The sequence below is a fragment of the Bubalus bubalis genome, chromosome 10 (genome assembly GCF_019923935.1).
Source record: "Bubalus bubalis isolate 160015118507 breed Murrah chromosome 10, NDDB_SH_1, whole genome shotgun sequence".
NCBI classification, from domain to species: Eukaryota; Metazoa; Chordata; class Mammalia; order Artiodactyla; family Bovidae; genus Bubalus; species Bubalus bubalis.
In genome coordinates, this window is record NC_059166.1 from 89,450,260 (window position 1) to 89,477,618 (window position 27,359).

Genomic DNA, 27,359 nt, shown 5'->3' on the forward strand with positions numbered 1-27,359 from the left:
TCCTTGGTGCCTTGTGCTTAAACAATGCTGTACGTTGCAGGTTGCCCTCTCATTTATTTGGACGGCTACACCTCACCAGGTAAGCGTTCATACTCTTGGGCTAATTTATTTCAGGATTTAAGCAATAAGATAATTCAGATAACCTCATTTCAATATTTTCTGTTCTGATGTGAAGGTTTTAAGATGCTTGAAGCGTACAATCTGACAGAAAAGAATTTTGCTTCTGTGCAAGGAGTCTCCCTGGAGTCAGGCTCTTTCCCCAGCTACTCATCTTACAGGCTTCAGAAGAACGCCTTTGTGAACCAGCCTACAGTGTGAGTCTGACAACAGGAGGGTCTCTTTCTTACCATGGGCCAGAGGCTTTTTTGAGGTTCTTAGAATCTTTGATGATTTCTTATCACTCTGGTATTTTAGAATTGTCAGAAAAGTCATATGGATAACCTGATTTAGTTTCCTTAAGTACAATTGGGTTGTGTGTGTGTGTGTGTGTGTGGTGTGTATGTTCAGTTGCTCAGTCATGTCTGACTCTTTGTGACCCCATGGACTGTAGGCCCCCAGGCTCCTCTGTCCTTGGGATTCTCCTGGCATGAATACTGGAGTGGGTTGCCATTTCTTCCTCCAGGGGATTTTCCCGACCCAAGGATTGAATCCGTGTTTCCCGCATCTCCTGCATTGCAGACAGATTCTTTACCACTGAGCCATCAGGGAAGCCCCACAGCTGAGTTAAGGGTCTTTTATCAGGTCACATGGGAGACTAGTACTCAAGCCTGCTACTCTGAGAATCTCATCCTGTATCTGCCACGTGATGGATTACTAAATCCTTTTGAATTTAAGGCTAGGACTGTAGTTATGCTTCTTCTAAGGGAGATTATTTAAGCAGGGAGGCACCTTCTTCTCTTGACCGTTTCTCCGTGGGTGCAGAAGGGCTGGATGGAATCAGTGCAGAATGGGATCAGGCATTCTTCCTAGAGCTTCTGACTCCAGAAGATGAAAGACTGCAGCAGTCTGTCAGTGATCTGTGATCCGACAGGCGGCAGTTAGTTTTTATTGGCTGGTGCTCCTGGGACCTGTTGGGCAGCTCTCGATGTTATTTAACTTGATGAAAGTTTGTACCTGGTTCCGATAACCAAAATATGTGTTTGGCACCTTCTGGAGGGGAAAGAACACCAAGAAATAAAGTTTTCAGAAACTTAGGACAGGGTCAGATGATGATGCCTGAAATTTGAAATGCTCTGGGAAAGCTGACGGAAAATGCAGACTAAAACCAAGGCTAATTTTTTGTAAGGAAGCACAGATTGTATTGTTGTAGTGTGACCACACTGTGAGTTCCTAACTCCTTTATGGTTAACCACACTAGTTCACAGTTTTAGGTTTTGCAGTGAACCTAAATACCCAGTGTTTAACTCTGTCACCTCAAGCTATGATTCCTACATTTTCACATAAGACAGCCCACTGTCCTCTTAAGATTCAGATCTTGTGGCTGAAAGAGGCATAAAATGCAATTAAATACTTCTTTATTTTTTCATAGTCATTCATTAACTAAAAAAGGAGAAAAATGGGCTAAGTGACTGATGACTTTATATGGAGACAATATTATTTTTAATGTGGAATATTGTGAAGATTTCATGGACAGAGGAGCCTGGCGGGCTATAGTCCATGGGTTGGCAAAGAGTTAGATACGACTGAGCAACTCTTCACTTCACTTCACCATGAATTTGGTTGGTTTTCGAACATACAAAAGACATTGTGTCAGCTTGCCCAGAACATACACTTTAAGAAGGAGGGCATTTCAGAGTGTGGAGTGGAGGTCCCGGCCTGTACAGATGGGAAAAGAATCTAAAAAAGAGAGGTTTTATGTATTTGTATAACTGATTCACTTTGCTGTACAGCAGAAGCAAAAGCAACATTGCAAATCAAGCATATGCCAATAAAAGTCGAAAAAAAAAACCCCAAACATAGGACTGTGTTATATTCCAGAAGTGCCGGGACTGTGGCTCCCTGAGGCTCAGAACCCCGAGAGCCGCTCTCTGCCTCTGTCAAAATCTGTGGAGCAGTTGCTTTTCTGTCCATGGGCCGATTCTCAAGGCCCTTTTCCTATCTTTACGAAGAAAGTGTTTTTCAATGGTCTCAGGCTATTTTAGAGGTTCCCTTAGAACAATGATTGACTCAAGTCTAGAAGGACACATGGGTCCGCATTTTATGTTCAATAGCCTTAGAGCCAAGAAACTTGAATCATATCCGTTTATCAACACTAAACATTTGCACATGTATGTGGCCGTAACATATATTATTGGTTTTGTTTCTGGGAACGTGTGACCTTCTGGAGCTTATTTGATGTATTTGATTTTAAGGGAGGACTTTGGAAGTGTATAGGGAGGGGGAAATTGAAACCTTGAGCCATCTTACGTATGATCTCATATCCCTGATGTTGGAAATTGAATATATTTAGTGAGATTTATGCTCTTTAAATTACATCCATAGATACAATGTTTATCACTCTAAAATCATTATATAGTTTTATAATCATCTATGTATCCAGAAAAAATGATTTATTAACTGTAGGATGAAAGACCATTTGGCAGTTTCCCAGACTTTTTGACTTTATCAGATTATAAATAAACTATTACTGCTTACATAATGGGTCTGTAGTGTTTGCTATTTTGAGGTCTCATTCTTAAATTTTTACCCTTCTAATAATGTATTATTAAAAGGACTATTATCATATAATTGGATTATTATAAATGGCTTCAATACTAGTCATGAAAAGATTCTAGTCCAAAAATTTTAAATATCATCTATTTCTGATGAGAAATCCTTACTAATTAGTTAATTAATTTTGCTTTATCCAACAGAGAACTACATCCCAATGGACTCCCTCCTTCATATACAATTATATTACTATTCAGACTCCTCCCAGAAACTCCCAGCGACCCTTTTGCAATTTGGCAGATCACAGACAGAGACTATAAACCACAAGTTGGTGTGATTGCAGATCGTAAGGATTTTTATCTTCTCTTAGGGCCCATGCATGCATATTTTTTATTATGGTTTTCCTTCTCTTTAAGAACCTTCTGGATGTCTATGTATGTACATATATACCTTTTTCCTTGATTATGCTTTTATGTTTAAAGTTTTTAAAAAATAGGTCAGTAAATACTTGAATCACATTTTATCTTAACCGAATTATTAATGTTTTAGAGATCTCCTCAACAAGAATTAATTGTTAATACTTTCAATATAGAATCTCCATGCATTTGATTTTAATAACAATTATGTGTTGATTACAGCTTCTAGCAAGACATTATCATTCTTTAACAAGGATACAAGAGGTGAGGTGCAGACTGTTACATTTGACACAGATGAAGTGAAGGCATTATTTTATGGAAGTTTTCATAAGGTAAAAACGTAAGATTATCTGGTTATTTATAAAAGAAGTATGTGGACTTAAAACTTAAACTAATTTATTATTTATTAAAATGTATGTTAAACTAGTGGGAACATAGCCATGTCTTTTAAAAACAATATCTTATTTCAGAGGATTTGATCAATTTTCAAAGAAGAAAATTTTAAATGATATTTCTACTAATCTGCTAGTTAATGAGATTAACTACTGTTAACATTTCAATATATATTCAATGCAAATGTCTTTTTAGAATATGAGTTGTATAGTATATACAATGTTGTACGCCCATTTTTCTACCTTTTATTTTGAACCTTTATGTAATTTTCTTTCAGAAGCTTAATTTTTGTGGATTGTATTTAGTTGATAATATTTTTTCTTTTATAGAGCATAGTAAGCTGCTTCCGCTTGCTCATTTATTGAAAAGTTACAAACATGTCAGTCCAAAAGTTATCACTATCTACCAACATAATTAAGATAACTGTTTATGAGATTAACTTCTGCATGAACACATTTACAACTTCTCTGAATCATTTTATTAAAACTTCTAAGATAAATTCTTAGGGGATTATCTATTCTTGATCTTAATTTTTTAATTTTAAGATCCAAGGGTAATACAGACTTGCTGTCAGGCAATTAATTGACAGATAAGAGTACTGACTTTGGCAGAATTGGAAATGAACAGTCTTGGTTATGAGTGGACTTTTTAATGGAATTTTTGCATCAATTGGATCAAATGAACAGGAGGAAGACTATTTGCTGCGCAAGCTTTAAAATTTCCCCAGTATGAGGCTCAGAAAGTTAGTCCCCATATATAGAAAACAAATATTTCCAATTCAATCTGATTTCTCAAGTGAAAATTGAAGAACTTCCCTATAATTAGGTAGATTTAGCTGAATTTCTTGCTGATTCTCCTCCTAAGAATCTTGGTTTCTTCCCAGAATGTTTTCTTATTCATGAATCAGATTCTTGGTGAAGATAGCAAGGGACGAGATCTCCTCACGGGATTTGGAGAGGCCTCAAAGTGCACATTATTGTTGTTTAGTCACTCAGTCGTATCCAACTCTATAGGACCACATGGACTGTAGCCTGCCAGGCTCTTCTGTCTGTGGAATTTCCCAGGCAAGAATACTGGCGTGGATTGCCATTTCCTTTTCCAGGGGAGCTTCCTGACACGGATTGAATCCGCGTCTCCTGCATTGGCAGGTGGATTCTTTACCACTGAGCCACCAGGGAAGCCCAATGAGCACATTAGTGATAAGCCAAAAAAAAAAAAAAAAAAAACCCAAAACCAATGATGAAGAAACAGAGATCTCTGAGTATAAAGGCATATTTGCTCAACAAGTTACAGACTTTACTGGTAAAGTGCAGGAAAATAAATGCTTTATTGGGAAAGAAGATTCTAGTTTGACAAATTTTTACTAGCCTCAATTGCTTCTTGTCCAATAATAGATGCTGAATCTGGTGAAGTTCTTATGAACTTTTTTTGGCTCATTGATATGCCTATTATAAACTTACATTTGAGTAACTTGCTAAAGAGGACTATTTTATTTTTCTTCCATATCCACTGAAGATATTGGAAACTCAGCCTGCTATTAACCACCTGATAATCATTTAGGAACTATTATTATTATCTTTTTAACTTTTTATTTTGTACTGGGGTATAGCTGATTAACAATGTTGTGATAATTTCAGGTGAACAGCAAACTGAGTCAACCATATGTATACATGTATCCATTCTCCCCCAAACTATTCCCCCCATCTAGGCTAGGAACTATTATAATTTTTTAATTTCCAACTTTCATTGAATGTTTAGTTTTACTTGATGAAAATAAGGCAGTATTTTTGAAGAGATCTATAGTGATAGTCATTAATTATTGCATATCAGGAGAATTGTTTTTTGACCCTCCCGTCTTAATTTGCCTTTTTAGAGAGGTATTTGTGTTCTTAGGTTTTATGTAATGCGTCTTGTCTTTTTCTCATAAACTCTTTTCTTTTCAAATTCTCTGCCTTCTTTTTTCATAGTGTCTTTCTATTTTTTTAGTTCCTCCTCTACTTTTTCATTGTGTTTTCTTCCCCCTCCTTCCTTCCTCCACCCCATTCTTATAACCTACTCTCCTTTATCGCATCCATTCAAGTACCAAGTTCAGTCTCTATTGGCTACTGATCCAAGGACTTGGAACACCCTTCTTTCATTTCCCATGTAATTTGGGAACTGAAGTTCGTCAGTCCTTGAGATAAGAACAAGTAGTTCTCTGAGAGAAGCAGCAAATAAGCGAAAATAACATGCAGGAGGCTCTTGGGAGAGAGGGGATAGACTAAAAGAGCTTATGTTGGGGAAGGGCAGACAACTGCTGCTTCTGGAGGATTCTCTTGAAAAAGTTCTATGTCTCCATCTTATTGTAACAGGTGACGTAGATTCGAGTGAGAAATTTGTAACAAGACAAAAAGGTAGAATAGATGAAAAATAAGGAATGGCAGACCTTGGGAAGGGTGATGCGTTGACAAGAGTGTTCCTGCTTCGTTCTATTGGTCTGTGACCAACATGCTTCCTGGTTGGGAAATAGTTCCTAATTACTTGGGACAGTGGTGCCCAGATGAAGAGCCGATTTGAAATGTAATTATGCATGTGTTTAAAATGCAATAAAACACACTGGAGAGATCATAGCAAAATATATTTTTAGCATGTGTTTCTTTTTGGTTCGCATTGAGTGACAAGTGTATTTGGAATAATTTTGTTTCAAAACTTCAAAGCTTTGATTTTGAAATAGTTTTTCTGGATTCTATGATTTTTCAAGTAGCTTTTGAGTGTTAGCCTCTGAGATTGTTCATATAAGATCTGATAAATAAGTTTCAGTTCTTACTAGATAATAAATACCTTGGGAATGTCTATATGGCATTCATCTTGAATTCAGTATTAGATGACTGCCCTGGGGTATTTAAAATTATTTTTAGTAAGTCATATATCACTTTTAAATAAAAGCAGTATGTAATTCATAGTACTTATAGATGCACTAAATTAATGTTTTGGTGGTGATTCTATGTGGAAAAAATATCTACTGTTAAAAAAAAATCTCTGGAGATTGTCCTTATGCTTATTTACTCTAAAGCATTTAATGGAATTTCTGTTCCTTAACTTGGAGCCAAACTTTTTAAAGTAATCATCATGGGCTTACTTGGGTATTTGGGCTGTGATAAGTGGAAACTATGGGCATAACTATAAAGCCAAAGATTGCCTGCAGCCATTCTTTACATTATTGAAATATAGATGTTTTATTATTCATCTGTACTAATAGATTTCTTAAGATTCTGAATATCTTCAATATCCAACAACAATAAATCAACATGTTTGTTTTCTTATGAGGAAATTGAATCTTGAATTTGATTTCCAGAGCTGATTCTTTATAAAACATACAACCTAGCTCTTTCCTATGTTAGGTATCTGCATGGTGTGTAAGATCTTTTTGGCAAGGACTGTTGTTGCTGTTCAGTTGCCCAGTCATGTCTGACTCTTTGCAACCCCATGGACTGCAGTGTACCAGGCCTCCCTGTCCCTTCATCCTCTCCTGAAGTTTCCCAAGTTCATGTCCATGGCATTGGTGATGCCATCCAGCCATCTCATCTGATGCCTTCTTCTCCTTCTGCCCTCAATCTTTCTCAGCATCAGGGACTTTTCCAATGAGTTGGCAGGGATTCTGGACTAAGAAATTAAAAACTGAATTTAGCAAAATCAGTGGAAGACATTCAAGGCTCCTTTGTTCTGAGTATAACAGTTTATTAACTTGTATTTTAATAGTTCACTTGCTATAATTTATTTTTTAATAGTTATTATAAAATATTGACCGTGTTCCCCACATTGTATAGTATATATTTGTAGCTTATTTTATACAAACTGCTATGTACCTCTTAATCCACTACCCGTTTTGCCCCCCTGCCCTGCCACAGGTAACCACAAGTTTGTTCTCTGTATCTGTCAGTCTTTTTTTTTTGAAAAGCTCTCTATCGTTTAAAGAGTCATCTCATCTACTATATTATCTCTGGCCATCTCAGGAAGAATACATCGTGGGGAAAATAAGAAATTATACTGATGTACAATAGCAGGAGGGCTGAGACTCAGAGAGATTCAGTTCAGTTCAGTTCAGTTCAGTTGCTCAGTTGTGTCCGACTCTTTGTGACCCCATGAATCGCAGCACGCCAGGCCTCCCTGTCCATCACCAACTCCCGGAGTTCACTCAGACTCACGTCCATCGAGTCAGTGATGCCATCCAGCCATCTCATCCTCTGTCGTCCCCTTCTCCTCCTGCCCCCAATCCCTCCCAGCATCAGAGTCTTTTCCAATGAGTCAACTCTTCGCATGAGGTGGCCAAAGTATTGGAGTTTCAGCTTTAGCATCATTCCTTCCCAAGAAATCCCAGGGCTGATGTCCTTCAGAATGGACTGGTTGGATCTCCTTGCAGTCCAAGGGACTCTCAAGAGTCTTCTCCAACACCACAGTTCAAAAGCATCAATTCTTCAGCACTCAGCTTTCTTCACAGTCCAACTCTTGCATCCATACATGACCACTGGAAAAACCATAGTCTTGACTAGACGGACCTTTGTTGGCAAAGTAATGTCTCTGCTTTTGAATATGCTATCTAGGTTGGTCGTAACTTTCCTTCCAAGGAGTAAGCGTCTTTTAATTTCATGGCTGCAGTCACCATCTGCAGTGATTTTAGAGCCCCCAAAAATAAAGTCTGCCACTGTTTCCACTGTTTCCCCATCTATTTCCCATGAAGTGATGGGACCAGATGCCATGATCTTCGTTTTCTGAATGTTGAGTTTTAAGCCAACTTTTTCACTCTCCTCTTTCATCTTCATCAAGAGGCTTTTTAGTTCCTCTTCAAGTGGTTCATTTAATTTGATGTTGTTAAATTAAATGACATTGACACTGCAGCCTGGTTCTTGAATTTTTAGTTCAAGGCTCTTGATTTGGGATGAGAATAGCTTTCCGTTCAGTCGCTCAGTTGTGTCTGACTCTTTGTGACCCCATGGACTGCAGCATGCTAGGCCACCCTGTCTGTCACCAGCTCCCAGAGTTTACTCAAACTTATGTCCATCAGTGATGCCATCCAACCATCTCATCCTCTGTCGTCCCCTTCTCCTTCTGCTTTCATCTTTCCCAGCATCAGGGTCTTTTTAAATGAGTCAGTTCTTCACGTCAGGTGGCCAAAGTTTTGGAGTTTTAGCTTCAGCATCAGTCCTTTCAATGAATATTCATCTTGATTTCCTTTAGAATGGACTGGTTGGATCTCCTTGCAGTCCAAGGGACTCTCAAGAGTCTTCTCCAACTCAACAGTTCAAAAGCATCAATTCTTCGGTGCTCAGCTCTTTTTATTGTCCAATTCTCTCATCCATACATGACTTCTGGAAAAACCATAGCCATGACTAGATGGACCTTTGTTGGCAAAGTAATGCTTTTTAACAAGCTTTGCTAAAAAGCTCTGCTTTTTAATAAGCTATCTAGGTTGGTCATAGCTATTCTTCCAAGGAGCATACGTCTTTTAATTTCATAAATAGCTTTAAGTACACATTTTTTTAATGTGTGATCTGATATATGTATAAGTCAGCCATATTGTTCTGGGTAGAAATTTTATAATGGAAACGAATGATCTTTTTAGGTTCATATCGTAGTGACCTCGAAAAGTGTTAAGATTTACATCGACTGCTATGAGATTGTAGAGAAGGATATCAAGGAAGCTGGAAATATCACCACTGACGGTTATGAAATTCTTGGAAAACTGCTTAAAGGGGAGAGGAAGTCAGCCACAGTAAGTAACACAGTTTTATTTTTCTTGGTACCTTGTATGAAGATAGAAATGACATTTTTCAAAGTAATTGGTACTTTTTCTTTTCCGTCGATGATATTTTTAATTGTTTTATATCTTGGTTAGATTGAAACACTGGAAGTTACACTGAGGTAATACGCTCCTGACAAAACATGATAATGTGCTTTACTGCTAGAAGCAAATTAAGATGTCAGGGCAGCAGAGAACATCATGTAGTTGACTTGAAACTGAATCAAACTGGAGAGTACAGCACAAACCGTTGCCAGGAGAATCAGTGAAATGTAAACGAATTTATTTTTTTGCTCTTCAAAAGTAGGAACTGTTGACACAGCTTTGTGCATTCGGGACATTTTGCATTTGTGGACTCTGGCTGTGACCGTCACAGAGCTACGCTCCCTCACAGAGGGGTCAGGCTGCCTCAGTAGGAAGATGAGTGTAGGGTGGCAGCCGCCTCACAACTGTCATTGGCTTGTTTGAGGCGGGGGCTTGCCAACCCTTTTACAATGCTATTTAGTAATAAACTGTTAAAACCTGAGGTTTTCACTGTCCCAGGCTAAGTTCATAATAAATGTTAATTAATAATAACATTGTTCTGAAAGCAAGACTACTATTTTTGGCTTCTATTATTTTTTAAGATAATTTTACTTGTTTATTTCTGGCTGTGCTTGGTCTTCGTTGCTATTAGGCTTTTCCCTTGTTGTGACAGATGGGGGCCACTCTCTGGTCGTGGCGTTTGGCTTCTGGTTGCCGCGGCTTCACTTTTGGTAGAGCATGGGCTCTAGGGCATGTGCTGCTCACGTTGCATCACATGGGCTCAGTAGTTGCGACTCCCAGGCTCTCCAGCACAGGCTTAATAGTTGTGGTACATGGGGTTAGTTGCTACATGGAATGTGGGATCTTCCCAGATCGGGGATTGAACCTGTGTCTCCTGCATTGGCAGATGGATTCTTTACTGCTGAGTCACCAGAGAAGCCCTTCTATTATTTTTTAAAATTGCTTTCACTGAGCTTAGCTTTCTTTCATGGACAGAATTTTCGTCTCTATTCAGAAATGAAATTTGTAACCCTCAATGTAGAACTTGAACTTGCAAACACTCTTAGCTTTCACCATGTGAAGTTGAAGTTGCTCAGTCGTGTCCAACTCTTTGTGACCTCATGGACTATAGCCCACCAGGCTCCTCCGTCCATGAAATTTTCCAGGCAAGAGTACTGGAATGGATTGCCATTTCCTTCTCCAGGGGATCTTCCTGACCCAGGGATCAAACCCAGGTCTCCCAGGTGCAGGCAGACACTTTACCCTCAGAGCCACGAGGGAAGAACTAGTTTTTAGTGCAAATAATATAATTGCAATTAAAATCATTTATTGAATATTGGGTTTAATATTTAAATAGAACAAGTTTATAAAAGAATGACTATATCTAAGTGAACTTTTCTTTTTTATCCAAAGAACTCTGTTTTTTAAGTGTAGAAAGATAGAAAATATATGTATATTGAAATAGTTAAGCTGAAGGTAAACATGAAATTATTAGTTAGCCCCTAGGTAAGAATTTATAAGAAACAGAGCATCAATTTAAGAATAAGTGAGGAATTTTTTAAAATGTTACTTTTTTTTTTTTAACAGAGGTAGACTCTTAAAAGTTGATTTAAATGTGTGTAGTCTTCAAATTAAAATTCTGATTTAAATGCACCCATCATTTTTAAGGATATAAAGAAATCAATGTTCTCTTAAAAAAAAAAAAACCTCAATGAGACATTTCATTTTAGCCAAGGAAATGAATCAGAAGTGGGATTATCACATATGCATTTTGCTTTACTGTCCCTTTCTCTGAGGCATAGGGTTTTTTTGTTCTTAGGAGGTAAGGATCACATTGCTCTCATTGCCTGGACCCTCTAGAGAGTCTCGTGAGAAGTTAGCAGAGGTTAAAATGTGGAAATGTTAATATGAAATGTGTTTCATGCATCTTTAGCTCATGTTGCTGTTGGTTGTTTACAGTTCCAAATCCAGAATTTTGATATTGTCTGCAGTCCGGTGTGGACCAGTAGAGACAGATGCTGTGATATTCCCTCCAGAGTAAGTGAAACAGAATGGAATTTTGTCATGGTTTTATTAGTCTTCGAGGAATAAGAGATGTGGATGAGGATGGCCTGGGAGAGGAACTAGTCCTCAGCAGCTGCATGTTAGGATGGAGCCAGGGACACACATGGTGTGCGTGCTCATTAACGACCGCAGCTCAGGCTGGGACCCTCCCCCCCTCCAAAAGTCAAGAATGTAGAGGGCCACATCTGGAAATTCTCCCTAACAGCCCAAGTGGTTAGGCATAGTCAGAAAAGTCCTGCTTTAATCAGCATGTCTGATAAACCCATTTACTGCAGAGTCCTCCTATTGCTTGTAAAATACCAGCATTTTACAGTAAATGCTTATTAAATCCTTTACAGGATCAGCCATCATACCTCTCTGGATGTCTAAGTAGAAATGCTCGAGTGATGGCCTTCCCCCACATTATCTGTGTAGGTGGTGATGGTTACAAAGATGAATGCTGAAGATGGATTTGAAGTTCTAGGCAAACAGTGAGCTGCACACACCCACAAACCAAGTGTGCATTATTTACTCAATGAATACTTACTGAACACCTGTTGTAAGCCAGGCATATCCTGTGTGCTGGGGTTACAGCAGTGAAAGGGAATATTCTAGAGAAAGGCAGAGGAAGAGGAGGAGTTAATAAGTATGTTATCGAGTGGAAAGTCATAGAAAACAAACCAGGGTACAAGGACCAGTAGCCAGGTGAGTACCCTCAGCCCTCAGGGAGAAGGTGAGATTTAAGCAGAGACCTGAGTGAAGTGAGGGGACAAGCAATGTGGAAAATGGAGAAAGAGCATTCCAACCAGAGGCGACCGTAAGTGTAAAGGCCCTAAGGACACAAGCTGCCCTGAACATCTGAGAAGCAAGAAGCGGATGAGAGGGGCTGGGGCAGAGTTAAGGAGAGGGGAGGTGGTGGGCAGTGGGGTGCGGGCAAGGTGGTGGGGTGCTGTTTTGCAGACCGTGTAAGGCCTATAGGCTGTGGAAGGGATTTTAAATTTTATTCTGAATGAAATGGGCATCCATATCTGAAACACTCAGCATTTCTCTAATACCAGACTAGAGAGAATTGGATTAAATTACCAGGGGTCCTGATGATGGTTTTGTAAACATATCTTACGTGAGATTTCCTAAAGCAAAACTTTTAAAGACAGAAAGGGGCATAGCAAGATTGGGCGTAAGAGTTTGTAATCATAATTAAAAATTATTCTTTTAAGTTGGGAAATAGATTTCCTTGTGTGTATAAGATAAGTGGGTGTGGCGGATAAGAGGCTATGTTTACTTTCAATTCAGAGATAAATATTCTGTTCCAAATTTCAGAGAGATGAAGCAAAATGCCCAGCTTTTCCGAACGCTTGCACATGTACACAGGACAGCGTTGGACCTCCAGGACCCCCCGGGCCTGCAGTAAGGAGACTCAAATAGTCCTTCTAGTATTTCCAGTTAAATCTTTGGCATAATCATCCTTTGGTCAGTGTGTTGCGCATAAAATGCTTCTAGCCACTGGTGTGTTGTAGGACAGAACAAGATGAATTGCAGACCATTTTCACAGCACATCTTGAGATCTGAACTGGAGTAAATCCAGAAGAAAATCTGAAAGCATTTGAACACATTTCTCTACTCACATGAGAATGAATGATATGGGCTAGCATTCAAGAGCTTTTCAAGATACGGATTTGGGTTTCTCTCTTTAGTTACATGATTTTGAAAATTCCTTACATCTCCTGAAAGCTTCTTGTACCTATGTAGTGGAGCCATGATTGAGAAGCTGACCCCAAAAAACTTTAGAGCCTAGGATATGTGTATGTTATTAGCAAGCATATCATAGAATAACATATAGAGGATAATTTATGTATGTGATGATATCATAAACTCTCGGTGAAAGTGTTGGGGTTAGGAATAACCTGAGTGAGAAGACTGACCAGGTCTTTCCATGGAGGGGAGGGAAGACCAATAAAATGCAATGCAAAACACTGAAGAGTACAGTGTTAGATCTGGTTGATCAATTACACATGACCCAGGCTGGCTTTTCAGAATGGAAGTGGTACCTCTAAGCTTTATTGACCTCTTTTAAGAACATGGGTTAATTAACATAGAAACAGCTTAAAGAGCCTCAGAACACCAGATTTTACTGTACATGTTGTTAACAAATAATGTAAATTGATTTTAGGTTAAATTACAAACCAGCTCCTCATATATGGAATCAAAATATATCTGGAATTAACATCATTTATTTTCTTTAATTAATAGTGACTTACCTGATTTATATTTATAATCATAAAATTATACCTTGGATGTGACTTCGATGTTTTTGAGAAGTAGGAATTTTTTTCCTAATTGTAAGATAACGTTGTTGGATATCAGTACCATGTTTATTTCCTCTTTGTTCAGTGAACAGGTCTCTGAATTCCTGTTACTAAATTACATGTTCTGAGATTCTGAGAGAGTCTTCTTATTGCATGTTATTTTGTCTGAAGAATACACTCATATAATTCCAAAATAGATTTTTTCCTTAGAAATGCTTAAATATTTTATTTAAAGTAATGCTTTTTTTTTAAAGTAAACCTCAAATTTTCAAATCAGCTTCAAAATTTGCTAACAATTAAGGAAAGGTTAGAATATAAAAATGAGATCCTTAAGAATGTTTTGAAATTCTCCTTTCCCACACATTTGTATGATAGAAAGTATTTATTTCCATATTTCATAAATAGCCGTAGAAGTATTGGTTGTCTGGAGTGTGCGCTGCTTCTTAAAGCAATTTTTATGTATCAGCTTCTTCCTAGTTTTCTATGTTTACCCTAAAATGTTCTCTTACTATGTATTTTAGGGAGGACCTGGTGCTAAAGGTCCGAGAGGTGAAAGAGGTGTCAGTGGGGCAGTTGTAAGTATATTTTAGAGTGCATTTACATTTTCACCTATATGTTGAAGTCTCGTTATTCAAATTTCCGCTCACAGGGTAATGTGCCCTTGAGTAAGTTGATTCAAGTTTAGTGAGCCTTAGGCAATATAATGTGGTCTCTGTCTTGCCTCTGGATATCAGAATGGTAGATTAGATTAGTCAGATAAAGGAATGTACAGGGGATGTCACTGAAGTGGGAACTGCCCATGGGCAATAGAATGACCTATAGAAGCACCGAAGGGCTCTGCTCTCATATGGGGACGCAGAGGGGGAGACCTGGCCATCACCTGGAAGACCCCCTTCAAGGAGCAGAGTCCTACTAGAGGGAGCTGAGGAGGGTTCATCTGTCTTGGAGAAAGAGCCAAGCCGGCCACATCTGCCTTCACTGGGGGTCACTGGCCTCTTCTACCGGTTCAAAACTGTTTCCGTAAGACAACTCCAGCATCTTGGGGGGATGTATTATGAAGGCGATATGTAGATTTTGTCATACTGTCATTAAGCTAACTCAGGAAAGTGAGGCTGGGGTGCTGACCCAGGGCTGTCTGACTCTAGGTTTGTCCTTTTCTACCTGGACACCCTGCAAAGAAGCTCCTGCATAGAGTAAACATATCTGCTCTTTCCTTGCCTGATGTAGACATATGTTAGTCCCAGAAATCAGCCCAAGTCTAAGAGGAATCAGGACCAGCTCAAAAGAAATCAAATCTAGTGAATTTTGAGTTTTGATCTCTGAATGAATCTAGGACTATAGATATATGAATGTATTGGATGCATTTTACTTTTTAAGAAACCTATTCCCATGTAAAAATAGGTTTGGAAATTTAAGTGCTCTTGTGAATTTATTGTACTTTCCAGTTCTTTTAGTGAGTAGTCAAAAGAAGAAAGGGATGACATTAATAAATACTTTTATATTGAGTTGGCCAAAAACTTTGTTTGGGTTTTCTGGTCAACCCAATAGATGGGGAAATTTCTAAAACGTTTGCAGATTCTGATTGGTATCTTAGAGTTGTGAAGACAGCCCTGGAAGGGCAGTCTATGACCCTGTGCTTGTTTCTCTGTTCTGTATGTAGGGCCCCCCCGGTCCTCGTGGAGATACAGGTCCTCCTGGGCCCCAGGGTCCTCCAGGCCCTCAGGGACCCAATGGCCTCTCTATTCCCGGTGAACAAGTAAGTACAAAGGCTTTCTGTATGAAATGAGGATGGTGGATTAATGCTGAATTTAACTGGAACATTTTCTACTCTATTTTGCCAAATTCAAGTGTTTTTTCATAAAACTCAACAAGTTTAGTCATTGAGATGACTTCCTGTGACTGTAATTTCAGATATGTAAATAGCATATGTAATAATATGTAACTATGTAGGAAAAATTGTTGCTACTTCTTTGACCTTTAAAAATTATTTTAATAAGTAATGCAAATATCCTTTAATATCCTGAAAGCTTTGAAATGGCTTTGAGTCTGTGGCAGGCCCTAGGGTTCTGTCTGATATTTATGACTTATTTATCTAGGTCATCACTTCCATAAAAATTTGTTTTATTCCAAATGCCAATCTGAACTTAGGAGAAGTGTCTTACCTTTTAAGGCTGGTGTTTTATTTAACTACTTTTTTCTATACTTTAAGATAAAACAAATACAGCATATGAATAAGAATCCAGATAATTACATAGTTTTAAATTTGTCTAAGCTCCCTTTAAAGACTTTTTTTTTTTTTTGCATTTAGAGAAAAAATAATCTATATCAGATATAGCTAGAAATGAAACATTTGAAGGAATTGGATTTTTTTTTTCACTCAAAAGGGTTGAATGCAGGACTTCCCTGGGGTCCAGTGGTTAAGACTGAGAGCTGCCACTGCAGGGGACACAGGTTCAATCTCTGGTCAGGGAACTAAGACCCTGCATACCTCTCAGTGCAGCTGTAAAACAGGAACAGGGTTGAATGCATCTACTTTTAGCTTCGTACATCCCCAGGGGAGTTTGGGGGAGCTTTATTTCTATTTATTTTCTTATTACGACTATTAAATTATCAGCTTTAATTCAGATTTGCCTATTAACAAGTGCCTTCTAGCATGTAGTTATACAGAACAAAATTATGTTACATTTCATTGAGTCTCCATTACAGTTAGCACCAAATTAAATATGTTAAATAATAAAAATAGTTTCCCCTTCAACTTGGGTTCTCTCAAAAAAGGCATATTATCCCATGATTACATAAAATGATCCCATAACATGATAAATGGAAATTATAACAGCATTTGTAGTTTAAAAAGTGAGCATCAGTCCCCAAAATAATTTATTCATCTCCCTTCACAAATATGCTTCATTGGATTTATGAAGTGATAGAGATTTCAGGAATGACTCATGTCTTCCCTTTCACTTAATTTCTGTAAAATGCTGAGACCTGTTTTCCCACTGCTTGCTCCAGGGTCGCCAGGGAATGAAGGGCGATGCCGGAGAGCCAGGACTTCCAGGCAGGACTGTGAGTTGTTCTTCACCTTGCCTTTTCTTGACTCGTCAAGTGTTCTTTGCAAAGTTGCCCTTGTAGTGCCTCAGAAAGTGAACCAAGGTTAAGCCGCAGAGCAGAAGCCTGGCCATTTTCCATTCCGTCGCCTGGTCTGAGGCTTCAGGCTGGGGCTGTGCAGTCAGGTCTGGGCTTGTTGACTGAGCTAGCGTCTAGCTCTCAGGCTGGCTCTGCGCTCAGTACTGAGTTTCTGTTCCTTCTCAGAGTCCCCTGACTTTCCTACTAAACATTTTGGAGAAGGACATGAATTCCTTTCCTCACACAAAACGTTTATTACAGTGTTTTCTTGGCTTGTTTCCTTTTGTGTAGGGAACTCCAGGATTACCTGGCCCACCAGGACCAATGGGCCCTCCAGGAGACAGAGTAAGTTTTCTTGCATGGCCTCTAATGACGTTGGACATGATTATTGCCTATTAATTAACCCCCCCATCCCAAAGTTCAATTGGTGTGGCTGGAAATGCAGAGTTCACATATCTCATAGGAGGCAGAAAAGCTAATATCAGTGGGCCAACTGACACCAGGGCAATCTCAAGGTCTATGAAACAAAATGGTGGGACTTTAAATGAATCATTAGAATTTTGGAAATTTTAAAAAATTCAGCATGCTCTGAAAACCAATGACTTTTGGTTCATTGGAAAGAGATTCAAGAATCCTAGAAAATTGCGTTAAATTCTGAAAATTAAAAATTTTTTTATGAGGCATCTTTTATGTAACTCTAAGAATAGTCTTGATTCCTGTGGCACTTTGTATGTGGTCAGGGACATCTTTTCTATACCTTTAGAACTCAGATACCATCTGCAGGCCTCTGATGGATAGCACCTGGAACTTAGTAGGAATTTTGCTTTTTATGGCAGATCTCAGGTCTGTTCTTGAGTTATGAGGAATCAGTGCAGGAGACCCAATTTTTTCTATGACAAGTAGATGAAAAGCACAGTGAGTTCTGTGCTCTGTTTAATGTTACAGAAACATTTGGTTTCATAGGAGACCACAGATGCTTTAATAGAAGGTTTAGAGCTGCTCAGAACCAAGTCACTAATGACTTCAGCACCTTCTAGTTTAGACAGCAGTCTGAGTGTTGTCTGTATTCTGACTAATCAAGTCAAAACATAAGGCTAGCAGCAGGCTCTGAGAGGGCCCGGGCTATACCACTTGTCACTCACGCATTGATTTGCTAACCTTAACACCTCCAAGACACCATGGGGCAGAAGAGTTGGGCCAATCAGATGGAGCAAAGTTTTGCCCAGATAATACCAAATGTTGGATGATTTGCCCATGAAATTTATTTGCTCCAATGCCTACTCTTGAATTTATGAGAAAATGAGGTCAAAGAGAAAACTGTTTTCTGGGAGCCTGGGACCCGCTGGTACTTATACATATTCTTCTGACTCTTTGGAGACTGGCACTCTAGTTTTATTTGAATTCTTGTCTTATAATAAAGGACCACAATGATATTGCAAGGGTGACCAGTCGGTCTATACAATTAGTCAACAAAACCAAAAATATCACAGTCAGGAAGTAATAATGGATATTGAATATAGTTCAATGTCCTATGATAAACCATGATAAGAAAGAATGTGAAAAAGAATATATATGTATAACTGAGTCACCTTGCTGTATAACAGAAATTAAATACAACATTGTAGATCAACTATACTCCAATTAAAAAAAAAACAAAAAAAAACAAAACAGAGGTAATGATGGGCTGCCTCCCTTTCCACTGCTACTACGAAAGCCATGTTGGATTGGCATGTGCTTCAGCATGGGTTCCATGAAGACTCGCTGGGTGGTCAGTGCCCACCCCATCAACATGCTTCTTCTGAGCTGGTGATCAGCAGCCACCCCCAAGATCACTGCTTCCCTGAAAGTGAAGGGGTGGGAAGGACAGTGTTTTTCACTCTCACATTTTAATCTGTGAATTCAGCTTTGTGGTGAGGCAACCCAGGACCCTCATGTTGAGAGTGAGGAAGGTTTTCAGGAAATTATTCATCTTTTTTCCATCACAGCCTTGTACCTACAACTCGGTTTCCTGTCACTAATGCTGAGAGTAGGAGTCACAGCTGATGGAACATAAAACGGTTTTGGAAAGTTAGACTTTGGGTGCAGACATCTCAGCCAAAAGAGAAAGGGAGACAGAGAGTGGAAGGAAGGAATGAAGAAAGAAAGGAAGGAAGGAAGAAACTTGAACCCTGTGGTGGGAGAGAAGAGAATAAACTCAGGAGAGCATGCCCAAGACCAGGGTGATGACGGAAGATGTACTAGCAAGATGGAGTTGGTAGAAGCAAGAGGCTTAGGTTGCCTTCAGCACAGATGGATTTTCAAATGAGCCACAGTTGTGGGGCCTGTTAGAAAGTAGCAAGACAAGTACATGTTCAGGCAAGTCATACACGTGCGTCTGTGAAAGCGACCACAGGTCCTCTCGGCCATCCTCCCATGGAGGGAAGCAGCAATAACTGCTGCAGCTTTGAAAATGGAAAGTAAAAAAAATAAAATTTGCAGCACAAAGTTCTGCAGATGGCTCAGTGTTAGCCCTTCTGAGGTCACCAGAATAGAATCTGCCTCATCCCAATTTAGGTATATGTTTCTTCTAAGAGAAAATGACTTGGTTAGACCTAACTGTCCGCCCATGAATGAGTGGATAAAGAAAATGTGATATTTTTATATATGAATATACGTTTACTATATATAATGGAATGTTATTCTGTCTTAAAAGAAGAGGGAAATGCTATCATTTCCCAAAACATGGATAAACCTTGAACCTGGAGGACATGCCACCTGAAATAAGCAAAGCACAGAAAGAGAAATACTGCATGATCTCACTTATGTATGAAATCTCAAAAAAGCTGAACTCCTGGAAGCAGGTGGCTGCCAGGGGCTGAAAAAGAGGGAAAAATGGGGAGATATTAGACAAAGGATGCAGAGTTTCAGTTATGCCAGATAAGTTCTGGAGATCTAATGTACATTATGATGACCATAGTTAATACTATATTGTGTACTTCAAATTTGCTAATAGAGTGTATCTTAAATAGTCTCACCACATAAAAAATGATAGCTCTGTGAGGTGATGGATGTGTTATCTTGATTGTGGTAATCATTTTACAATGTCTACATGTATCAAAACATCACGTGTACACCATAAATAGATACGATTTTAATTTGTCAATTATAGCTCAGTAAAGCAAGGAAAAAAGAGAAAATGGCTGATCAGGAAGTTCTTAGGATGACTGAAGGAGGATTATTCATAGACATGATACTTACCTTAAAAAATGAAAAAAAAAAAGAGTGTTTTCTACAGTGGTCGGAGGAAATTTAGATGACATTCAACTGTCTGAACCAGACTCGGAGCATTTTTGCTTCTTAAGTGGCTCCCAGGAGTGGTGTTGATGTTATATCAGATGAATTTAGAGTCTGTTTTTTGTTAAGCAGGCCTAGATCTTCCAGAAAACAGTCTGAAATGTTTATCTCTATAAGTTTCTGAATTTTTTTGAAGGGACAGGCTATTTCTAATGCAATTTTAAAGAAATAATTTAAACTTCCTCTTTTGTAAAAATCGATGGCAGTGTGGATACTTAATGTAGGCAGTGATCCAAATGTTCTTGACTTTTTGCTAGGATCCAAGAATATGCATAAAATTATCACTTATTCTCAAAGGAGGCAAAAATTTCCTTTGACAGAGGAATGCAGCAACCATAAAAAACTGCCTGACTCAGAAATCCTCGGCTGGATTTCAGAGGTCTGCACTTGGGATGAATACTAAGCGGGCAGTGAGTGACTCATTCCAGGCAGAGGTCGTCTGGCACAGTGCAACCTGCACAGAGATGCCCACTACTCCTGGGTAAATCTCTCCTCTCAACCTGATCTGGTATGGGTCTAGCCTGTAAGTGAGATGAGGAGAGATGGACCACTAAACAATTAAGTGAGGACTGAGGATTTCCTTTCTTTTTGAGTGGTGGAGTTAACGTAGTTTTGCCTCTTTCTTGGAGAGGAGGAGAGAAATCCCCCAGGAGTGAAGCACAGTGGGCCTGTCCTGGCTGTCTGGAAACAAGGAAGGGAGTTTTCTAACCAGGTGGTTGGCCTCTCCTGCATCTTCTATGACGTCACCTGGTTTCCTCAGCAACATTCCCTTCATCCTATTTTGATCCTTCCCAGGCCAGTTCGTGGACGTTAACTTTTCAGTAGAAAGGGCTAGTCTTCCTGTAGATTTCTTTATACTCTTACAAAAGCAAAAGTTAGTATCTTCATAATAGGAAACTGCCTTCTTTGGAGAAGACTAGTTTAATTCTTAAAACGATTTTATTTGTAACCCTATAAATGACTGAGTTTAGAACTGAACTATTCAGTAAAAGGTATAACTTAAATGGAAAGCATTTTTTTTTTTTTTTGGCATATTTGTCTTTATATTGAAAAGTTACCTGCAGTTGGGTTAAATCCCTCACCTGTCACTTTTATCATCCTGTTTAGTTTCTTTCCATTTTGCTTGGTCATTATTTCACTAATCCACACATAATTTCATTTTTACAATAGGGCTTTACTGGAAAAGATGGAGCAATGGGACCCAGGGGTCCCCCTGGACCACCGGTAAGAATGGAATGCGTGACACTCGTCTCCCTGTCCTGACCCCCTACCCCAACTCGCTAGGAAAAAACTCAGTAACCTGACCTTTGAGGCATGTTCCATTTGTGCTGTGGACCACATGGTTGAGGGACCTGCTTGTTTTTATTCTCCTAAAACAAAATCGGCTAGAGAAAACAGATGTGTTAAAATAGAGTCTTTCTGTTTAATGAAGTTATATTTGAAAAACAGAAAAATATCCCTAACTGGTTAGTGCTCTAGTTCCTTCCATGTGTACATTAAGTGGTGGGTTTTATGATGTTGCTGGTCATTTCCTGTTCTAGAATTATGAGTCTGTAGCTTATGATATTTGAATTTTAAGGATATTAATTACTGAACAGTTTTAAGTCATTCAGAGGATGTAATTCTTACTGAGTAGGTTTTCTAATTAAGATCTTTGGGAGAAATACTGAAGCCAATGACTCTGAAAGAAGTATCTGTATACTTGCCTCCAGGTGAAATTGCAATTACGTTGTTGGAGGTAATGGATGCTCTTCATGGCTTCTCGCTAGATATGAATGATTCATGTTTAATATATATGTTCTCAAATAGAGTTGAAAATGTATAGTAAAATTTCATTTAAAGTATTTGCTACAGAGATTAAAATGTATATGATTGATGAATAGAAGATTGTTTTATAGAAATCTGATGATTCCATTTTAAGGAAGTTTTAGCTTTAGAAGATAATGTATTGTCTAGCAATATTATAAACATTTTTACTAAAATATGGCTGTGTGAAAGTCGCTCAGTCATGTCTGACTCTTTGCCACCCCACAGACTAAACTATGGTTAAAGTTTCTTAAAGTTGTGCTAAAAGGGAGAAATTCTTATGGTTTTGATGGGTTTGAGGGTGCTGATATGATAGAAGAGAATTACGCTTTATTTGAATGCACCAAAGAAAAAGTGAGTTTCTAGGCTGAGCTACGACTTCCTGGAGATAAGGGGAACTCCACGACATGGTGCTCAGATACCTTCTCAATTTCTTCCCCAAACAAAGTTTTCCCTCCTGTCTTTTGATGTGTTTTCTATTTTGATAACAGAAATAAATGAAAAGAAATTGCTTTCTGTAAATTCACTTAGTAGCCAATTTACTAGAATCCCAGTCTGTGAATGGTGAAACTGATTGAAAACAGTACATGTATATATTTTTCAAATGATCTCAAGTGTATTTTTCAACTATACACTCCATAAAGATTGAATAGGAATTTTCAATATTTTTTTCCTCCATGTTATCTTAAATTTAATTTTATTCTTCCTTAATGTGCTGAAAGCTTTCAAAACCCTCCGTGCTTTGTTAGTTTACTTTACATGGGACTCCTCTTTCATGGTAACCTTTTGTTTTCTCTGCCTGTGTCTTGCAGGGAAGTCCAGGCTCTCCAGGAGTCACAGGACCAAGTGGGAAACCAGGAAAGCCCGGAGATCACGGCAGACCAGTAAGTGGATGGCTTGCATGCCTAGTCATTCCACTGTGAGTGATGAAGAGACTGCAAGACTGTGGCTTATTTATGTTATCTCTGCTGTAATACGTTTGAAGCATTTGTTGAAACTATGCTAAACCCATGGATTTAACTCGGTACTAGTTCTAAAATTTTTCTCTCCAAGTTATAACATTCTGGGATGAAAATTGTGGTCATAGGGTTTCTTTAAAAGGAGAATGGGATTATGAGCCAAGACACATATTTCTGCACTGTATAAACACTCAGAGCTGGGTCAGCAGAATCATTCTTTTTATTTAGGAGTGGTATGCAGCTTAAGACAGAAAAACATGATGGTGCATGGTGCCCCTATGGATGCTCTGCAAGTTAACCCTTTGCGAGCGTCCTGTGGCCATGCCACTCGCTCTTTCCTCTTCTGTGGAGGATGCTAGAGCACTGGCCCCAGGATTAAAAGAATTTATCTAATCCATTGTCTTACTTTTTTACACTGCCCTGCTCCAACTCATATCTAGTTTAACTTTCTTTTTATCAGATGTTTTGATTAAAATAATAGTTGAGCTGCTGCTGCTGCTAAGTCGCTTTAGTAGTGTCCAACTCTGTGCGACCCCATAGACGGCAGCCCACCAGGATCCCCCGTCCCTGGGATTTTCCAGGCAAGAACACTGGAGTGGGTTGCCATTTCCCTCTCCAATGCATGAAAGTGAAAAGTGAAAGTGAAGTTGCTCAGTCGTGTCCGACTCTTAGCGACCCCATGGACTGCAGCCCACCAGGCTCCTCCGTCCATGGGATTTCCAGGCAAGAGTACTGGAGTGGGGTGCCATTGCCTTCTCCAACAGTGGAGCTGGTATAATGCATATCTTCTATTTGCAAATTTGTAACTCCAAAACTGAATGCTTCCCAGGTGGTACTAGTAGTAAAGACTCTGCCTGCCAATGCAAGAGACAGGAGTTTGATCCCTGGGTCGGGGAGATCCCATAGAGTAGGAAATAGCAATCCCTTCCAGTTTTCTTGGCTGGAAAATTCTATGGACAGAGGAGCCTGGTGGGCTACAGTCCATGGGGTCGCAAAGAGTCAGGCATGACTGAGCGACTGAGCACATATTTGTAATGACTGTTGGGCTCCATATTCTTCCTTACAAGCTCTTCCCTATTTATGTCTATGAAGAATAAATTTATTTTAAGCAGTTTTTTGAGTAGAATTCTGAAATATAAAAATTTATTTCAAAGATCATGAAGTTCGATATTAGTAATGACACACCTATCAGAGCTGTTGTCTGAATGGAACTTCTCTCTTCTTAAGTATTGTCCAAGTTAAAAAAAAAAAAGTATAAACCCAAGTATAAACCCAAGTTAAAAAAGTTTAAACTCCGGGAGTTGCTGATGGACAGGGAGGCCTGGCATGCTGCAATTCATGGGGTCACAAAGAGTTGGACACGACTGAGCGACTGAACTGAACTTAGGGTAGAATCTTTATGTGACATGGTGCGCCTTCTACGTTTACGTAAAATTAAGCAAGCAGCATAATGATGAAAGAGTATGCCTCATACTCTGTGTATACTCTAGCACGACTTTATTACTCTCTTTTCATTAATGAATCATGGCAGAAACTTCACAAGAGCGGTTAAAAGTGCATGGAACTTTTCAACCCATTCAGAATTCACGGAACTTTTCAACCCATTCAGAATTCTATTTCTTTTTACGATGACCAAAAATAGAGTCTAACGTAAGAATATCACTGATGTAATCAATGGCTGCAGCTAGAAACCTGAAAGAAATTTCTACTTCCTTTACTTGAAATGACATCTCAAGATACTGGCAATAAAGATGAGTTCTAAATCATATATACTAGACCAATCTCAGCAGTAAATTAAAAACAACAACAACAACAACAAATGGGAACAAAGTAGCAGTTAATGCAAAAAAGATTCCCTGAAATTTACAAAAGGCTCCAAGCTAAATATTTTTCCATGAGAGTCCAGTACTTTTGGTAAAGGGAGAGTCAAGCTCCAGTTTTTCTTATAACTACGATTTGGTGACATTTATCTGGATGTTATCTACCCTGTTTTCCTCCTTTAACCATCCTTTTAAGGTGGTAAATTGCCCCTCCTTTTCTTCTCTCTTCTATTTACATTTAGTTTCTAAAACCAAAACTAGCAGTTGGCATGTATAAAGGTCTTAGCAGGGAACTTAGCTGAGTCACTGTTAGCTTGTCATTAGCACTCATATGCAGAGTTGTCTTCGTGTTAACGTATAATACCTGATGTTGTATAGTGGATGTTTCCAAGAACTGCTGATGGAATATTTTTATTCATTTACTCAACACCCTTTGGTTTGGTGCCTAACTGTGCTAGCTGGGATTCTAGGGTCTGGATAAAACCATAAACAGGGCAAAGTCCTTGCCCTCATGGAGATCCTGGTGGGGGATATAGACCAAAAATGTAAATACATAATATAGTTTCTGGTGATGATGAGTGATATGAAAAAAAGAGACACAGAGTAAGGGGTTAAGGGCTCATTATGGTGGTATGGACAAGCTATTTCAGATGCAGTGGTCAGGGAGCCTGTCCAAGCAGGTGCATCGAGGCTGGGAGCATCTGTGGGACCATTATTTCAGGTGTGGGGAAAGATGAACAAAGGCTGAGGGAGGTCAGTGTGGCATGTGGGTGGAAGAGCGGAGAGATCCGAGCACCTGAAGTGAAGGAAGTGAGGAGAGGCGACGTCAGGTACCCGGGCAGAGGCCATCACGTGGTCTATCCAGCCCACACTTATTCTAAGTGTGATAAGAAGCCTTTGGAGCCAAGAGTGACATGGGCCGATTTTCCTCTTAAAAGTAACACTCTGGCTTCTCTGTGGAGAACAGACTCGAAAGGGGCAAAAATGGGAGAAAGGAAGACGAGTTGGATGGAAATTGAGGAGTTGAGGCAAAAGTCTTGGAGACGGTAAGATGCAGTTTGGGATGTTATCTGAACATTAGATTTGTCAGTGGTGTGGGTATTCCTTTCAGGGGGTAGCCTGGAGATATACAGAAAGACAAAAACTTCTTGCAGTAGAAGGAAGACTTTTTCCAAGATGTTCTCGTGGCCAGTGAGAGGCCTGACAGAACAGGAAAGGGGGCGGCAGAGGATGAGATGGTTGGATGGCATCACTGACTCAACAGACGTGAATTTGAGCAACCTCCGGGAGATACTGAAGGACAGGGAAGCCTGGTGTTCTGCAGTCCACGGGGTCGCAGAGACTTGGACGCGACTTAGCAACTGAACAACAACAACAAATTCTGTAGTTCTGTTTGGATGTGGGACCACCATTTGGATTAAGTTCTTTAATAAGTGAGGCATGTAGCCCTTTCATATTCAATGCACAAAATCACTAGAAGAAGTTGTTTAGTTAGAGATGCATGTTTAGTTAGGGGATTGATGGAAGGTCTTACTATTACAAGGTCTTCTGGGTTCTTACTAGAACTGAACCAAGATTAACCTACAATAGCCAGTTGAGCTCCCCAGCCATCGTGACATGAAAAAAGGGTAGAATGGTAGCAAGGGCAATGTGACATGTATTTCAGTTCCAGATGTCTATTGTGACTGGGCATCATAAAATGCAGACACAATACATAACTTCTGAACATGATCATAAAATTCACATCTCAGCACTATTTTGGAGGATACGTGCTTCTGAGAGAGGGAGAGAGAGAGACAGGGAGACAGATTAGATTCTTTTTTACAGACAAGCAAAAAGTGAGTAACTTCAATGTGAACATGATGTGTGATTTTGCTACTTTGTTGGAAAATAGACCTTGCTGTCTTTCATCATGTCCATTCATAAGTCATTTTAGACCGTGTGTGTCAGTTTGTAACATCTGAAATTCCTATATTTCAGGGTCCATCAGGACTGAAAGGAGAGAAAGGCGATAGAGTATGTATTTCTTAAAATTTGACTTACAAGTTTATTTTGTGTGTTAAACATTGAACTCTGGAACTATGAAAATAATATGCTGATCGTACTTACTGATTTAATTCACTAGGGAGACATGGCTTCCCAGAACATGATGCGAGCAGTTGCAAGACAAGTCTGTGAACAATTGATAAGTGGTAAAATTTCTTTTCCTTTGAATATATGAGTGTTTCAGTTAGTTGCAGGAAAATGCAGAGTATTTTCTAAGATACATACTTTCTAAGATAAATGTTTCTATTTCATTTTCACAACCTCTTTTTACACATTGTCAGTTTTGTATCCTGTTAGATAAAGCTGATGATATTTTAATGATCGTCATCAAGATAAAACAGTAACCCAAGGTAAAATAATAGCCAGTTATCCTTATATGCAGTCTGATACAAAATCACATTTTAAAAGGACCTTTCAGTTTCAGTATTACTATATTTTACTGGGTTTCCATTGAAGCAGCAATCATTGCATCTTTTAAGTTATGACGTTTGAGTTTTACTAACTCTTAAGGAAGGAGGACCGTGGACCATGGAGATTAATTTGATCCTGAAAAGTCCATGTTGATGGGGAACTTTTTATTGCCTCCTTTTGATTCACGGACTCTTTCTCCTTATTTGATGAAATTTATTAAGTCATAAGGCCCAGTGCCTGCAAACTGAGTGTGA

General features: G+C 39.0%; 1 protein-coding gene across 3 annotated transcripts in view; it reads left to right on the forward strand.

The window, feature by feature from the left end:
* Window positions 1–27,359, forward strand: part of COL12A1 (collagen type XII alpha 1 chain) — a 119,866-nt gene that overhangs the window by 86,542 nt on the left and 5,965 nt on the right. For all 3 annotated transcript variants that reach the window (XM_006062002.4, XM_006062003.4, XM_006062004.4), the window contains 15 exons: window positions 41–79; window positions 176–314; window positions 2,853–2,995; window positions 3,288–3,397; window positions 9,058–9,207; window positions 11,218–11,295; window positions 12,622–12,708; window positions 14,129–14,182; window positions 15,268–15,363; window positions 16,617–16,670; window positions 17,022–17,075; window positions 21,234–21,287; window positions 22,682–22,753; window positions 26,629–26,664; window positions 26,774–26,840. In XM_006062002.4, the coding sequence (XP_006062064.2) occupies window positions 41–79; window positions 176–314; window positions 2,853–2,995; window positions 3,288–3,397; window positions 9,058–9,207; window positions 11,218–11,295; window positions 12,622–12,708; window positions 14,129–14,182; window positions 15,268–15,363; window positions 16,617–16,670; window positions 17,022–17,075; window positions 21,234–21,287; window positions 22,682–22,753; window positions 26,629–26,664; window positions 26,774–26,840 (1,233 nt within the window). The remainder of the gene's footprint in view (window positions 1–40; window positions 80–175; window positions 315–2,852; window positions 2,996–3,287; window positions 3,398–9,057; window positions 9,208–11,217; window positions 11,296–12,621; window positions 12,709–14,128; window positions 14,183–15,267; window positions 15,364–16,616; window positions 16,671–17,021; window positions 17,076–21,233; window positions 21,288–22,681; window positions 22,754–26,628; window positions 26,665–26,773; window positions 26,841–27,359) is intronic.